Source organism: Phoca vitulina, unplaced genomic scaffold (assembly GCF_004348235.1).
Source record: "Phoca vitulina isolate PV1807 unplaced genomic scaffold, GSC_HSeal_1.0 scaffold17, whole genome shotgun sequence".
NCBI lineage: Eukaryota > Metazoa > Chordata > Mammalia > Carnivora > Phocidae > Phoca > Phoca vitulina.
The window spans coordinates 10,933,531-10,951,122 of record NW_022589720.1 but is presented as its reverse complement, the minus strand read 5'-3'; the positions used below and the strand labels follow the sequence as shown (position 1 = coordinate 10,951,122).

The following is a 17,592-nucleotide window of genomic DNA, read 5'->3' as shown; positions in this document are numbered from 1 at the left end:
TCCCTTTGAAGGACTGGCACAGTCTGGATCCTGGGGTTGTTTTGATGAATTTAACCGTATCGATTTACCAGTTCTGTCAGTGGCAGCCCAGCAAATTTCCATTATTCTGACATGTAAAAAGGAGCGGAAAAAGTCTTTTATTTTTACCGATGGAGATAATGTGACTATGAACCCTGAATTTGGACTTTTCCTGACCATGGTAAGGAACCACAGGAAGAGCTACTGAATGTCAGCCTTCTTATCACAGCTTTCATGCCTTGCCCAGGTCTTTGTTTTCATGAATGGAAATTGGGATGGTAATTTTAACTCCTGTGTGAAAGCCAGCGGTGTTAAACAAAACTCATCTTAGTAACTTGTGATGTTGTCTCTCCGGTTAAAGGGAGAGTAGGATATGAAAATGAGTTCTGCGGTTGTCAGTCCAGATTTGTTGCGTGTGCATGATGAATCTGCTGCTGTCGCGCTGACGGGTGTGTGTTGCCCCATGACTTGTCATTCACCTGTGGTGTTTATTTCCTGTATAGAACCCTGGCTATGCCGGGCGGCAGGAGCTCCCTGAGAACTTGAAGATTAACTTCCGCTCTGTGGCCATGATGGTGCCCGACCGGCAGATTATCATAAGGGTGAAGCTGGCTAGTTGTGGCTTTGTTGACAACATTGTTTTGGCCAGGAAGTTTTTCACACTCTACAAGCTGTGCGAGGAGCAGCTTTCTAAGCAGGTGTGAGGTTCTGGAAGGCTCTCTGAACTTGGGCCTTCTTAGTTCTTCTCTTCCGTGAAATTTGCTCATTTTGAAAAATTGCTGACTGGGGCTGTCGGCAGATTACCTTATTGATACAAAGTAGAAAGCCATACCATTACAAAATTAATTTTATATGCGTATTTTTCTTAAGTGCATTTAAATGAATTAATATTTGCAGCATAAGAAATGAAATAAGTACTTTCAGAACTGATTTAAGAGCCAAAGAATTATAAATATGAATATTTGCTCTTTATCCCACCTATACATTAATCATAATATGTGTTGTGTGTCCTCATGGTTTTCAGGAACCTCTCAATGATTGCTCTTCTCACTTCCAAGCTCCCTAATGTAGTGGGCCACACCTTGCTAATAATAGGCTGTTTTATCTATTGTAACTTCTTAAAAAATTAATTTCTTATTTTTATAATTTAAATTCAATTAATTAACATATGGTATATTATTAGTTTCAGAGGTAGAGTTCAGTGATTCATCTACTGTAACTTTTTTTTTTTTAAAGATTTTGTTTATTTGAGAGAGAGAGAGCATGAGCAGGGGTGAGGGAGAAGCAGAGGGAGAAGCAGGCTCGACAGGGGGCTCCATCCCAGGACCCTGGGATCATGACCTGAGCTGAAGGCAGACGTTTAACCGACTGAGCCACCCAGGTGCCCCTCATCTACTGTAACTTCTGTCATAACTTTTTTGCTTGTTTCCTGCACTGTTTAGAGTAGCAAGTTCTGACACCTTGCAGTTTTGCAGTTAAGAGGCATGAAATTAATCCTATATTACTTTTGTATGAGTTATCTGTTGCTGGGTGACCATGGTCTCACAAACATACCAGCTTAAAACAATACACAGTTTATTATTTCATGGTTTCTGTGGGTCAGGAGTGCTGGTACATCTTGGCTGGGTCCTCTGCTTAGAGTGTAACAAGGCTTCAGTCAAGTCTTGGCCCTGTGCTTGACTGGGGGAGGATTTACTTCTACGCTCACTCCGGTTGTTGGCAGAATCCTGTGCTTGAGGTTGGAAGACTGAGGGATTCAGTTTCTTGCTGGCTGTCAGCTGGAGAAGGCTGCACCATCAGTTCCCGCGGGCTGCGTGCTGTTCTCTGCCACATGGCCGCTTGCCTTCTCAATGTCCGCGAGGGAAAGAGGTTCCAGCAAGATGACTGCGACAGTTTTGTATTAGGACTCTCCAGAGAAACAGAACCGATAGGATATATACATATATACCTATAAAGAAATTTATTATAAGGTATTGGCTCACACACTTATGTAGGTAGAGGAGTCTGATGATCTGTTGTCTGTAAGCTGGAAACCAGGAAAGATGGGGGTGTAGTTTGAAGGAATGATAGTGTAGATTCTAGTCCAAGTCTGAAGGCCAGACAACCAGGAGCATTGAAGACAGGAGAAGGTCGATATCCCAGCCCAGCAGTAGGGTAGAGTGAGTGAATCCAACCTTCCTCTGCCTTTTTGTTCTATTCAGGTCTTCATCGGTTGAATGGTGCCCGCCCATGCTGGGGAGGGCCATCTTCTTTACTCAGTCCACCAGTTCAAATGCTAAGGTCTTCTAGAAACTCGTTTACAGACACATTCACAAATAATGTTTGATTAGCTACCTGGGCTTCCTGTGGCCCACTCAAATCTTAAGTAATGTGACCACAGAATCACATATACACAATCACATATGACCTGTCACCTTTGCTGTATTGTATTGGTTAAAGCAAATCACAGGTCCTACCACACTCAAGGGGAGAAGATCATACAAGGGGAAAAGATCCTACCAGGAGGTGGGGATCATGCCACAGATTGTTAGGACATATAAATAATAATTACCACAGGCATACGCTAAATAATAATACACTAAAATAAGCATAAAACTATAACACGAATAAAACCTCCTAACATATATGACTTTGATCCCTCTCTTCACTCTCCCTTCCATTCCCAACATCTTTGACTCTAGATTATTTTTTATATCCCTAGCCTCAATTAAATTACATTCTCACTAAAAACATTCTTGGTTTCTTCTGCTTATTGCAGCCTTTACTCACCCATTCTTTTTCCTCTGTCAAAGAAGTATTTTCCCATGCTGTTTCTTGCATGTAGAAAACTCCCACATCACTGACTCCTGTCTTCTTCTCTACTATTTCATTTCTATTTCCTTCATGCCCACAGCCCTGCTCACAGGGTTATTGTCCGACGAAATCAGTCAATACGCCCAAAACAGTTGGCCCCGTGCTGGTCTCTGGGTGAACATTCTGTGAATCTTACTTCATGCCCACAGATTTAACTGGGTCCAGTTCCAAGAAGTTTTCCTTAATTAATTCCACACACCAGCACTTTCAAGTCATTGTTACTTTTTGGTGAGTTTGCTCACATTTTTATCATGTTACCTCTATTAGGATTTAAACTCCTTGAAGGCAGGAACTCGATCTGAATATTTTTCTGGGCTCCATCCTCCAAATGATGAGTATGAAGTGATGCATACTACTCCAGTTACCTTAGCAGATAATTGTTTTTTTTTTTTCACGTGGTAAAACATATATAACATTAAACCTACCACCTTAACCATCTTGAAGTGTACAATCAAGTAGTGTTAAGTATATTCACAATGCTATGAAACAGATCTCCATAACTTTTTCCTCTTGCAAAACTAAAACTCTATACCCATTAAGCAGCAATTCCTCTCTTACTCTTCCCCTCGGCCCCTGGTAACCAACATTCACTTCTTGTTTCTATGCATTTTACTACTTTAGATACCTCATGTAAGGGGGGTCATACAGCATTTGTCTTTTTTGACTGGCTTATTTTGCTTAGCATGAGCCTCAAGGTTCATCCATGGTGTAGGAGGTGACAGGATTTGGTTCCTTTTTATGACTGAATAACATTCCATTGTATGGATATGCCACATTCTTTTCTTACATTCATCTGTCCACCGGCATTTGAGTTATTTCCACTCCTTGGCTACTGTGAATGCTGTTTCTGTGAACATGGGTGTGCAAATATCTTTGAGATCCTGCTTTCAGTTATTTAGATATATCCCCAGAAGTGGGATTTCTGGATCATATGGTAGTTCCATTTTCAATTTTTTGAGCAACTGCCATACTGTTTTCTATAGTGGTTGGATAATTTGGGGCACCAGGGTGACTCGGTTGGTTGAGGGTCCGACTCTTGATTTCAGCTCAGGTTATGATCTCAGGGTCATGGGATCGAGCCCCACATCAGGCTCTGTGCTCAGTGAGGAGTCAGCTGGAGATTCTCTCTCTTCCTCTCCCTCTGCCCCTCTCCCTGCTCACACAAGCTCTTTCTCTAAATAAATAAATAAATAAAATCTTTAAAAAATTTATAGTGGTTGGATAATTAGTTTTTAATTATTCACTGTGATGAAATTTGGCATGCTCGAGCTTTTATAAATATATTTCAAGGGAATAACAAAGCTGGGGGCTTGGCTTTCTGATTTGTCCTTATTCTTATGTAATCCTAGAATATAGCTACTTTTCTTCTTCCTTAATACCTTTGTCTTTTTCCTATCAGTATATAAATATATATATATACTCCTGGTTCAGAATTTTAGCTTTAGAGATATGAGGAAATTTTTCTATGGATGTCTGATTAAGAAGAGGCTCAGGGGGATGCATATACTCCAAGAGGAAGTTTATTCCTTTCTCCCCGTCAAGATATATTTATTAGTTCTGATCTAAGAGCTTAAATTAATGATCATATATGAGAGAACTCTTTTGGATCTTTTCTATTTGCTCCAAAAGTATATTGGTAAAAATTTATTGCTTTGCTAGCTGTACAATTTTTTCTAAAGGAAAATTAGTGTTTGTTCATTATTGTGACTAGGTCTTTTGTCAAATTTGTAGTTTTCATGCATAAGTTAATATTGAAAATAAGCCCTGTGTACTTCACATGCTTCAGGTACATTATGATTTTGGTCTGCGGAACATTCTGTCAGTTCTGCGAACCTTGGGGGCGGCAAAAAGAGCCAACCCTTTGGATACGGAATCAACGATCGTCATGCGCGTTCTCCGAGACATGAATCTTTCTAAACTGGTAAGATTCACGGGTGGAAATGTTCCACCCACTTAAATAGCAGTGAACTAAGTACAAATGAGATTTAGAAATATTTATTTAAAATACTCATTTAAAAATGCCTAATTATCAGCTAAAAGCGCTGGAAAGCATAACTTTAAATTAGACTTTTTTGGGAATTATTTTTTGCGGTAACTCATATCTAGTCTAACATATGCCTATTTCCATAGAATTGAAATGGATTTTTAAAAATCCACATGTTAAGTTTCCAAATACCTTGAAATACTTTTGGGTTTTAGAGCTAAAATCTCACCTTCTTTGAAGTCTGTAGAGCCCAGCAGGAAATTATATGTAAATTTAACAAGTGTGTAATAATTTCACACTCTTTCATTTCACAGTAGAGACTGAAAATCAATTGTTCATTATCAGCGAATCTATGTACAGGGTGACAGAATGATATATTTTTATTTTAAAATAAAAATGTGAGGCAAATTCCAATTCATGAATTTGTTACTATCTCTTATTTAAATTATTATTTTCTTAAATTTAAATTAGAAATTGTAGGTTATGTCATAACTCCCCAAACTGGTGATTTTATGGGGAGGTTGTTCTGTAGGCAATATTTTTCCTTTCATCTGCTTCCTTCCATTTTCCTCTTCTTCCTCCCATTCCTCTCCCCCTTTTCTAAAAATAATTTTTAACTTATGGGTAACATGAGGAAAATATTCCTCAACTTCGGTGAAGGTGGTATTTTATTTATTAACAGTTATGATAAAATAATTTGGTATGTCAGCATTTTCAGTTTATCTGTACATTGCTATGATCGTGCCAAAGTAGTCGGTCTGGTTCCCTTTCTTTTCTCTTTTAGATTGATGAGGATGAACCCTTATTTTTGAGTTTGATTGAAGATCTCTTCCCAAATATTCTTCTGGACAAGGCAGGTTACCCTGAACTGGAAATGGCGATCAGTAGACAGGTAATATATTTCTCAGGGCATCCAGTACTATGTCTCTCTCATCGGAATTTCATGGGAGTCAAGTGGTGCTGATGTATTCCAAATCTGTGGTTCCAAGGACAGCACCCAGGGCTGTGGCCCGTGTTTTAGGGGAGGCTGTTGAACACCTCGAGCTCCTCGAGCCAGGGGGGTCTCCTACCATCCTGCAGCCACATGTCTAGTTGTCCATGTGCTCGGGGTCCCATTATTGACGGAAACCATTCCACACCAGATTCTGAAATGAAATATAATAAGTGAACGGGATGAGTGGGGCTCAGCTGGCTGCCTTGCCTTTCTCGGCTTGGCTTTGACTGTGATCCTGGTGTTTCCATGTTGCTTTGATCTCTGGATTCCTGCCCCCGAGTGTCATTCACAATGATCTCATGAGGCTCCTCACTTGTCATTCTTTTCCCCCAGGCCCAGGATCACTTGTGATTTCTTCCTGGGCCTCTGGGGGATCTACCACATTATGTGTATTATTAGGTGTCTGGATTTCCCATGACACTTGGTAGAGCTTTGCTTTTTTATAGTTTTCCTAGGAATGAAAATGAACCATGTAAAGCTTGTGCCTCGGTTTCTTTTCCTACAAGGAAGAGTTTGGAAAAAAAATTTTATAGAAGTGGCGATAAGCTCATATTTATAAAATACATTTTAATTCTTTGAAGATATTTGTTAACAAAAATCAAATATGTTAGTATTTAATGGATCTTTTCCTTTTAAAAATCAGTATATAAAAATCTTAATCTCCAGAGCACCTGGGTGGCTCAGTCGGTTAAGCGTCTGACTCTTGACTTTGGCTTAGGTCGTGATCTCAGGGTCCTGAAATGGAGCCCTGCTGGGCCTGTGCTCAGGAGGAGTCTGCTTGAGATTCTTTCTTTCCTTCTCCCTCTGCCACCCCCTAAAATAAAGAAATAAAATCTTAAAAAAAATCTTAATCTCCTGATCAGGTAAGAGTGATAATTCATTTTGCAAATGGTTTCTTCATCATATGGCTGAATTAATTGTAGCATTGTCTAAAAAACTTAGTATAAAGTCATTTATAGGGTGACTAACAGCATAATTTGTAGCATATGAAAAATCTGAAGAGCATAGATACATAGCATAAAATGATACATGATTATTATCCAACAATTATTTAAGTAAAAGTAAAAGCATCATTTATAGTGTGTTTAAGCATAGCATGATAGTTAAGAGCACAGACCATGGAGCTGAGTTTCCTGGGCTCACATCCCCACTCTGTAACTTTATAAGTAATAATCTTGGGGAAATTGCTTGGTTCTCTGTGCCTCAGTTTCCTTTTCTGTAAAAGAAAGATATCAATAGGGCTAATCTTATAGTGTTGTTAAGAATATTGAACTTAGAATAGTGTTTGGCAGGATAACTTTCATGCATGTGTTCGACAGATTAAAACTACCCAGTAGATTTATAGACAGTTTGAGTTTTCTATGGAATTTCTCTCAACTTGGTGTGCTACAAAGTTTTCCAGTTACTAAATATCACATTTTAAATTAAAGATTTAAAATGCCTTTTGATATTTGAGTCTTTATTCTTAAGTTGTTCCTATGACATATATTCAAGGATATATTAATATAAATGTATTCAATTCCCAAAGGCAAATGCAGATGTTTCTTATTGGCTTGGGATAACATTTTGAATAGTCAACCTGCTTTTTGTCTTTGTATATATATATTTTTTTATGCAATATATATATTTAAAAATTTTCTATTTTAAGTAAACTCCATGCCACACGTGGGCCTTGAACTGACAAGCCTGAGATCAAGAGTTGCACTGACTGAGCCTGCCAGGCACCCCAGCAATATATTTTTTATTTTGGTAAAATCCGTAACATAAAATTTACCATTTAACCATTTTTAAGTGTACTGTTCCATGACATTAAGTACATTCACATTATTTTGCAAAACATCATCACCATCCATCTTCAGAACTTTTTTCACCTTTCCAAACTGAAACTCCATGCCCATTAAACAATAACTCCCATTCCTCTACTCCCTGCTCAATGTCTGTGCTTATTTTGAGCACAACGGTAAGTTCCGATTGCTGTTGATGTGGCCCAATGTGGGGCTTTTATGCTTTCAGGTTGAAGAAGCTGGTTTAATCAACCATCCTCCTTGGAAACTCAAAGTCATCCAGCTGTTTGAGACACAGAGAGTGCGGCATGGGATGATGACCCTGGGGCCCAGTGGAGCAGGGAAAACCACCTGCATCCACACCTTGATGAGAGCCATGGCAGGTAAGGGGGCGCCCAAGCTGTGTTGCTCTGGGCAACACATTTAAGTAGCTGTGACCCATTTGAATACTCCAAGAGGGACATAAAAGTTAGATACATTAATTGTATAGGAAGGAATGCTGCTTTACTGATTATTGGGTTCATTTCAGCGATAATGTATTATAATAATGAACTAGAAGGGAAAAAATTTTTCAGCTTTATCGAGATATAATTGACATATGACATTGTGTTTAATGTGTACAGTGTATTGATGTGCAACATTTGTATGTTGCAAAATAATCAACACCATGAACATTGACCCCCATCTTGTCACATAGTACCATTTCTTTTTTTGTGGTGAGAACATTTAAGATCTACTCTTCTAGCAACATTCAAGTTTATGATACAGTATAATTAGCTATAATCACTCTACTATATATATATAGTATGCTATAATGTACATTAGATCCCCAAACTTATTAATCCTTTAGCTAGAAGTTTGTACCCTTTGCGCAGTATCTCCCCATTTCCCTACACCTCAACCCCTAGTAACCACCATTCTACAATCTGTTTCTCAGAGTTTGATTTTTTTAGATTCCATTTATAAGTGATACCACACAGTATTTGTCTTTCCCTGTCGGACTTAATTCATTTAGCATGATGTTCTCAAGGTCCATCCATGTCATTGTAAATGGCAGGATGTCCTTCTTGCTCATGGCTGAATAATAAATATATATACATGTAAAATATATATATTTATATGTATACACACACACACCACATTTTCTTAATCCATTCATCTATTCATGCACATTTAAATTGTTTCCGTATCTTGGCTTCTGGGAATAATGCTGAGTGAAAAAATTCCTGAACAGTGACTTTATATATTGTGTTATATGTTTTACTTATGTCATTCAATTTTCACAATGATCTTGAGATGTGGCTATTACCATCCCCATTTTGTACAAAAATTCAAGGCTCAAATTCAGAAATGCTACAGGTTGCAAAGATGGTAAGTGATAGGATTCAGAATTATAGGATTCTCGAATTATAGATAGGATTCAGAACGTCAGGGTCCACTAATGAAAAGCCCAGACTTTTTCCATTATAACATGCCACTGCCCAATAATGACTTAATATAACCTCCCAGTACAGAAAAAATTATTTCAATTTCAGTTCCTAAAATCATCCTAATCACAAACTAATTTCCCACCTAGAATCAGATGTTTTTCTGGTGAAGTTAAATAACTGTATTTAATTTCCAGATCTCCCTAAGCCTTACAGCTAAGTCCCTACCTAGCCCGAGGTCATCTAAAGATAATAGGCATTGTCACATTTGTGATTATTCTTATATTTCCTGATTGGACATTGATGTCTGTCATACTGAAGATACTGTGTAGGCAGCTCTTGGCCGTGGCAGATTTGAGTCCCAAAATTTCACAGAACTCTACCTATTGGAATTCAAATACATGGTCCCATAGGGAGAAGGTGCCTAGTTGGTTTTCCAGTCAGCTCATGCAGACCCAGTGCACTGACCTTGAGTTGGTGGTTGTGGAGATTGCTCTGTATTGCTCTAGGGTCCTGCACATGTTGGATTTAGCTGGATACCTATATCCGCAGCGATGGGGCCCAGTAAATTCTGTACATTAAGTCCACCAGGGAGTCTCCACACTAAGAAAGAACTGTGCTCTCAGCTATCACTTACCTTGCCAAAACTGAGAGCTCACACCTGCAAAAGACTTATCATGTGCTTTTCACGTGCTGTTAGGTTTGTGTTTGGGGATTTTTATAGAGCTTTAAAATGATCTGTTCTCTCAAATTATGCTTAATAATACTTTTGTTATTATTGTGTAGCTGCCTTCTGTTAACAATAAACTACAAATGCACCTGGTAAAATGACTTGAACAAAATGAATACTAAATATTAAACGATAGTGCTACATTATGTATAATATGTCTAAATTATATAACCCATATGGCATCACTGGTTTTGGAGAAGTTCTTTGCAAAGATGAATTAATCATTAGCTGTTGATTAACCTGTTCTTGGTTTTAATATACAGGGCAAATATTTGTTATTTTAAGCAACACGTTGTTTCTTGCTGAAAACATTCATTCTCCCAAAGATTGAGAAGGTAATTGGGTTGAACTTATACTAGACCCATATATATTTGTGTCCTTATTCATCATGTATTTGTTTATCAAATATCTCTAATATTCTGTAGTTTGAGGCCCTGCTAGGTTCGGTAGCTTAAGTGGGAAGGCAGGCATGGAAACAAAAGGCTGTGTCTTCAAGGAGCTTACGGTTTGGTGGAGTAACAGTTATTAGTCAACACGGAATTGCTATGAGGAGGTTTGGACAATTATGTTGTGAGCAGAGGCAAAGGAGATCAGAGACCTTTCTAAGGAATTATAAGAAGGCTCACAGAGCAGGTGCTGCTTCAGCTGAGGTTTGGGGGTTGAGTAGCTGTTGGATAAAAGGCATTCTTAGCAGAATGAAGAGCCTGGGCAGGTAGGAGGGACTGGAGAGAGCATGGCATACCCAGAAATTGCTTTGGTATGGATAAATGTGCTCTGTGTGTGGGTGGGAGTAGGGGAGATGAGGAGCTGTAGCAGGTGCTACTGGCCCCCAGCGCTTCATCCCTTTGGCCCTCCCCCTTTGGACAGCTTCTCCCACACATGCCAGTGGGGTCTCCCAGTTTTTCAGCATTATGACTTTCCTAGAATCTAGGGAACTCCTGGTTCAGCCTGAAAGAGGGTGGGAATTAATGCCCCTGAGGCAGCCATAGCCTCAACTAGTGGGGCGAAGTGTTGAAGGCAAGTGTCCCATCTCCTCTTGTCCATTAGAGGGATACTACCTCTGGGGCCGCTTCACAAATGAGCCCATTTTGGGGGTTCTCTCCTTTTCTGTCTCACTGTCTCTTTGCCCTGACTCCAAACTCCCAGTACCCACATCTTTGTTTGAGACTTTGCTTTTAGGGGGGAATTTAGGTATGGCATGAGGAGCTTTATAAGTTATGCTGAATACCTAGGTTTTATTCTGTCGGTGATGGGAAGCCCTTGAGCTGGGGAGGGGTATGGTCAACCTTCTGTGTGTGGAAGGCCACCTGGCGGCCATGTAGAGAATAGACCATGGACAGGAGGGGTGGTCTGGAGTCCATAAGGAGGCAACAGCAAGAAAGGATGCCTACTCTAGGGCAGAGTCCATGAAGGTGGAGTGATCAGGACAGTCAAGAAATGCCTAGGAGGAGAGGAGGAATTAGTTTAACCAACATTTTGAAAGTCAAGCATTTTTTCTTGGAGTACTCTTATAACAATGTTTTGGTATTTCTTTTTTTGGCATAATTAAAAAATTTTATTATTGAAGTATAGTTGGCATACGATGTTATTTAAGTTTCAGGTGTATAACATAGTGATTCAATAATTCTATACAAAAATGTTATGGTATTTTAAATTAAAATAATGCAATTCTACCTACTACCATAATGAAATAATTTTTGACAGTTTTTCTTCTATGGGCAACAGACAAAGTCCAGTTTTTACCTATGATACTGTCATACTGTTTGAGAGTAGGCTGGCCTTTTGTAAAGTGTGTTAGGTAAAAAAATAGTTTTGCCCGTCAGCTCTGAAAAAGCTGAATTGTGACTCAGTTTAACTTCACCATCATAAAGTATTGAAGATAATTACCCTGAGTTTTTTTGTGATTTAAAAAAGGAGACCTAAAGGGCTGTCTGGGTGGCTCAGTCAGTTAAGCATCTTCCTTGGGCTTAGGTCATGATCCCAGGGTCCTGGGATGGAGCCCCACATTGGCTCCTTGCTCAGAGGGGAGCCTGCCTTCTCCCTCTTCCTCTGCCTCACCCCCTGCTTGTGCATGTGCTCTCTCTCTCTCAGTCAAATAAATAAATAATAAATAATAAATAATAATCTTTTAAAAAATAGTAAATAATCTTTTAAAAAAATAAAAAAAGGAGAACTATGGTCTAATTTTCTAAATAAGTTTTAATATTTTTTAAAGATTTATCTGTTTATTTAAGAGAGGGAGAGAGAGAGCATGAGAAAGTGAGCACAGGCTTGCCGGGCAGGGGGCAGGGGGCAGGGGTCGAGGGAGGGGCAGAGGGCGAGGGAGAGAAGCATACTCCCCACTGAGTGGGGAAACCCCACTGAGCTGTTGTGGGACTTGATCTCATGACCCTGAGATCATGACCTGACCTGAAATCAAGAGTTGAACACTTCACTGACTGAGCCACGCAGCTGCCCTGGTTTTGATGGGTTTTAACATGTTTTTCGATGTGCGTAGTTATGTATGCTTGCCTGTGTTTGTCAATCTTTCACACAATATGTAATATTTTAGCATCTATTTTTATGATTTTATACTTTAAACCTTATTCTTCACCTTTCTGCTTATTAACTGCTTATGTACAGAATCTGGCCCCTTTAAGAGTAGTTTTAGGGTTTGAAGGATTCAAAGACCTTTTTTTTGAGGTTGGCCACAAAAAAAAAGTCCTTGATTCTTGCAGCATTAGTTTAGCTTACTTTTTCCAAATGAGCAAGAACACATCTCAGTGAATTGAAGCCGGTTATGGAGAGAATGAGGCATCTTCTGGGTGACATTTCAGAGACCAGACTTAATCTGGTATACTGTAAATCAAAAGATTTTTGAGCTGTGAAATTTAAAGAACTTCCAGGTTATATTAATTTGTTCATCAATACCAACATGGTATCTTTCCCCCCCTTTATGTTTCCTTTTACAGAAGGATAAAAACAAAAGTATGTTAGTCCATAAAATATAACAGTGTTAATTATGATAACTTGGAATGCAGTAAGACATATATTCTCAGTTTAATTTTGTGTTTTTCATATTTTGAACACCTGCTGATGGTACATTGCAAATTAGTTCAGTGTTACCTAATGATGGTTCACTCTACATCTGAGTCATTTAAAATTTGGATTTACTTGGTACAGATTGTGGAAAGCCACACCGGGAACTGAGGATGAATCCCAAAGCGATTACAGCCCCACAGATGTTTGGTCGGCTTGACGTGGCCACAAACGACTGGACTGATGGGATATTTTCAACCCTTTGGAGGAAAACACTGAGGGCCAAGAAAGGTAGAAGATGAAGTATTATTTTTGACATGTCCTTCTAAATAAAATCCTTAGTGCCTATTTAGAATTAGTAGAACATATTCTCCATATAATATCTTAGCCAAGACTAAGAAGTCCTAAATCAGTATATTTGTCAGTGTTGAAATACTGAAAGTATTGATTAGGGTATTTAAAATCCCCCTCTCCCACCTTTCTTCTTTGTTGTTGTTACAAAGGAAATTATTTTCCTTTTGAATAAATATTTCTGTATCCCTGTGATATCTTAGAATAAAAGAGAAAGAAAAAGCTGTTACGGAAAATTGATAGTGTTAAATAAAGTGATTTTACTATAACTATTTCACTGAATCTTTTAAAAATGTTACTTTTATTTAAGTACAGCCTATTTTTGGAAAACTGATTCTCCTATAAAATCACAGGAGGAAATAGGCTTCTTTGGGAAGAAAATTACATATATCAAAAATGAAGTTTATATTGAACTAAGAAATTATTCTGTTTAGGTATACACTGGTATTTGGTTGTCCTGTGAACAAACCTGTTAAGGGCTAGTGGTTCACTCTGAATATTCTCTTACTTACGGAGTCTGGAAATTGAACCCGGTGTTCCTGGAATATAAGCTCGGATGGAAGAGGTGATATTAACTCTCCTCTCATCATGTTTTCTCACTCCTGAATAAGGAGGAGAAAGGCACAGTGAATGCATTTGCAGAGAGAAAGAAGGATCCAGGAGAAGGACAAGATATTTGGGCTATTTCTTCAGGAGTCTCTGCTTTGGAATAGTTTCTACCAATAAATGTTTAAGCTGGTGCCATCCCAATTCTCAGTTAGGGAATGGAGCTCATCAACCTAAAAATCAGTTGTCAAAAGAGACATGAAAACATGGGATTTCAAAAGTGTGTTCATATTTGGAATTATTGTTTTATTGGATATAAATCAAATTTTGTTTCTGACCTTGTTTCAATAATCCTGTGTAAACAGATCCGGTGCCCATCTCAAATGTAAGATGTGCAAGCCAGAGTTGATTCTGTGGTTCTTTCTGGCTGTCCTTCCAGTTATGTGCTCCCAAGAATGGGAACTCAGAGAGGTGTTTTTTTTCCTCCTTAAAGAAGGCAACATGCTTTTTCTAAGGGACTCTGGTGTTTAGATCATTTTACTTAAATTCAAGTCAAATGAGCATAATTAAGATTTTCAAAGCAGTTGACTGGACATAGAATATATTACAGGGGTTACACAGTAAATAAAAACTAGAGTTACAAACTTGGTCATGGTGTCAGTAAAGAGAAACTAGAGATTAGGAGATTAAGAGGAACTATTAAACCAAATACCTAAATTTATGATGGCATTGTGGTTGACCATTCTGTGGATGCTTGTCACTTTCTTTACTTCCAGATATCTCCGTAAGTGACTCCCAGCAGGTTTTGTCCCCAGTGGTCCTCCAAAACTACTCTTTTAAGGACACTCATAACCTCCAGCTCGCCAGATATGAATTGTCAGTTCTCAGGCTAGTCCGGCTGTCATGGGATCTTGGCACGGTCGATCACCCCCCTTCTCGGAACTCTTCCATCGCTTGGCTTCAGGGAAACTTTACCCGTTGGCTCTCCTTCTACCTCTGCCTCATGGGGGGTCTGCCAGAGGGAGGAGCCAGCAAAGGAGACACTACTAGAAGTCTGACCATCAAAGTGACTCTGTCCTCAGACCTCCTGTTTCTACTTTTACTATCTAGAAGAAACATACCCAGTCCATGGTTTTAAATGCCATCTCTAAGCTGGTGGCTTCTACATGTTAATCTTCAACCCTGACCTCTCCCTTGAACCTCCAGCTCAACAACACTGTGGGATGTCTGTGGGACATCTCAAATGTAAGATGTGCAAGCCAGAGTTGATTCTGTGGTTCTTTCTGGCTGTCCTTCTGACTGTACTCACATTCTTCTCCTCCTTCTCTTCTTATTTACTAGGTTCAACTTCTTGCTCTTCCTGGGACACCCTATGCTTGTACTCACTTTGAGACCTTTGCACTTGCTATTCCTACTGCCTGGAAGACTTTACCTCTAGATCTTTACATCTCTTCATTCTCCTGAAATATATTACTGACTACCTTATCCAAAGCAATGCCCCATCATCTTATCCTTCTTAATTTTTCTTATCTTGGATAGTTCTTTGCTTATGGTTTGATTGATTATCATCTCTACCCTTTAGAGTGTAAGCTCTGTGAAAGCAGGAATTGTCTTATTTACCACAAAATCCCCAGACTCTAGAACAGTGCTGATGCATAGAAAGTGCTCAATGAATATTTGTTCAATGAAAAATGACTTTTTACTTTGATTATGTGCTTTAAACAACTGGTATATAAAGAACTGGAAAAGTCCTATGTGATAAAAATAATCATTTCTATCAAAGTTTAATGAAAATCACATCAAATTATAGTACTTCTGCAAGTATAGTAGTTATGTGTCTATGTATATATGTGTACGTATGCTTTTCCCCCCACCTTTGGTGGAATATTTTAGGTGAACATATCTGGATAGTTCTTGATGGTCCAGTAGATGCCATTTGGATTGAAAATCTGAATTCTGTTTTGGATGATAACAAAACTCTAACTCTTGCCAATGGCGATCGGATTCCCATGGCTCCAAACTGCAAGATCATTTTTGAACCCCATAACATTGACAACGCTTCACCTGCTACTGTCTCAAGAAATGGAATGGTTTTCATGAGTTCTTCTATCCTCGATTGGAGTCCTCTTCTCGAGGTATGAGTGGAGTCTTTCTTTTGTGCACCGAAGGAGGAAAACCGGTCTTTAGCATTCCTGTAGAGCGCCTGTTGATTTTTCTGCAGACCTTTGGTGTCATTGCATTTGATCGCTACTGTTTAAGGCCACTCCTTGCCTGCTCTGGGATGTTGGAACCCTGATTGTCCCTTACAGGTTCCTTCAGCGTTCTGGTGTCTGTAGGGCTCCTCTCATCTCTTTAGACCTGTGATTTCCACTGTGGGTTGTGGGGTAGTTGCCAGGCCTCACTGAATCAATAATCCCGCCAAACTGTGAATAAGTAAAATTTAATTTGATCACTTTGGAAATTCATGACATTTTAAAAAGGTACTCAGTCATGTAAAGTTTGGGAGCAATCATCTTAGAATATCAGCTTTAAGAAAACAATTTATTAAAATTCCATCTAAGGGAAAAATTGCATATAAGGAATTTTTATGAGATTCAGTAGTCATTAGTTTTATGTTCGTTCTTGGAAATAATATTTCAGATAATATCTCCAGTTCATGAAAAGGTATATTATTTTCTTATCACCAATACATTCTAGAATATATTGATTATAATCAGATTATAGTTAAATGCCTTGTATACGTAGATATTTTACTAAATAAATGCTATAAGGCAAAATGCTTATTAGATAAGCCAGATGTGAAATCTTTTTTGACATTGTTGGTCAAATTTATTATTTTATTTACATCATTTTTTGGAGATCATTTTGATTGAAAACATACAATCATAATTTTTAAAAAAGATTTATTTATTTGAGAGAGAGAGAGAGAGATAGCAAGCACAAGAGAGCACACAAGCAGGGGGAACAGCGGGCAGAGGGAGAAGCAGGCTTCCCGCTGAGCAGGGAGCCCGATGTAGGGCTTGAACCCAGGACCCTGAGATCATGACCTGAGCCGAAGGCAGACGCTTAATCAAATGAGCCACCCAGGTGCCCCCTAAAATCATAATTTAAATTGAGTAGGTGTTTACTTTGTATTGTCATTAATTTTTGTGCTTCTCTTTCTCTATGAATATATCCTAACTTTTAATAGTATCTTCTCAGAATTTACAGAAACCTGGGTTGAAAAAGGGTTTAGGTTTGGTAAAATGTGAAGATACGAAAAAAGAGGGGATTATATAGCAAAATGATACTTACATATAATTGGATATGTCACTAAATATGCTTCTAAAGATTTCAGATTTCTCAATCAAATTATCCATCCATTAAGGAGAATACAGGGCAAGGGTTCTGAACACTGGCTTTGCAAGAATAATCATCAATGACAGTTCTTTAAAATACAGATGATGGGGTCATACCCCAATCCTTCCAAATTAGAATCTCTGGGCCGGGGTGAGGGGGTAAGATTCAGGAGTTGGTTTTTGTTTTTGCTTTTGTTTTTAGAAGTACCACAATAGGTCCGGATTTGGTAACTACGGATACAGCGGAAGCTCCAAGTAAAAAAGTATTTCTGTGATTTTCCCCAAATGCTTCACATTCACAAAGGCTTTTTAAAAATACTTCTACACGACTGGCTAATGAATATTTAGACTTTGCTATTTATGAAATAAACTTCTATTATGTTCTATGTTGAGGATGAATAAGGTTCTCACATTAATGCTACACTTACCTAATTTTATTTTGTTAAAGTAGGCTCCATACCCAGCATGGAGCCCAATATGGGGCTTGAACTCACATCTGTGAAATCAAGACCTGAGCTGTGATCAACAGTCGGATGCTCAACCAGCTGA

At 38.6% G+C, this 17,592-nt stretch overlaps 1 protein-coding gene across 1 annotated transcript in view; it reads left to right on the top strand.

Annotated features, from left to right (window-relative positions):
* The window catches only part of DNAH5 (dynein axonemal heavy chain 5), a gene marked incomplete at its 5' end in the record, with an annotated part of 208,233 nt that overhangs the window by 76,932 nt on the left and 113,709 nt on the right, over positions 1-17,592 (top strand). Inside the window, 7 exons of the mRNA XM_032415335.1 lie at positions 12-199; positions 522-716; positions 4,658-4,792; positions 5,640-5,747; positions 7,863-8,016; positions 12,953-13,099; positions 15,599-15,840. Coding sequence (XP_032271226.1) covers positions 12-199; positions 522-716; positions 4,658-4,792; positions 5,640-5,747; positions 7,863-8,016; positions 12,953-13,099; positions 15,599-15,840 — 1,169 coding nt within the window. The remainder of the gene's footprint in view (positions 1-11; positions 200-521; positions 717-4,657; positions 4,793-5,639; positions 5,748-7,862; positions 8,017-12,952; positions 13,100-15,598; positions 15,841-17,592) is intronic.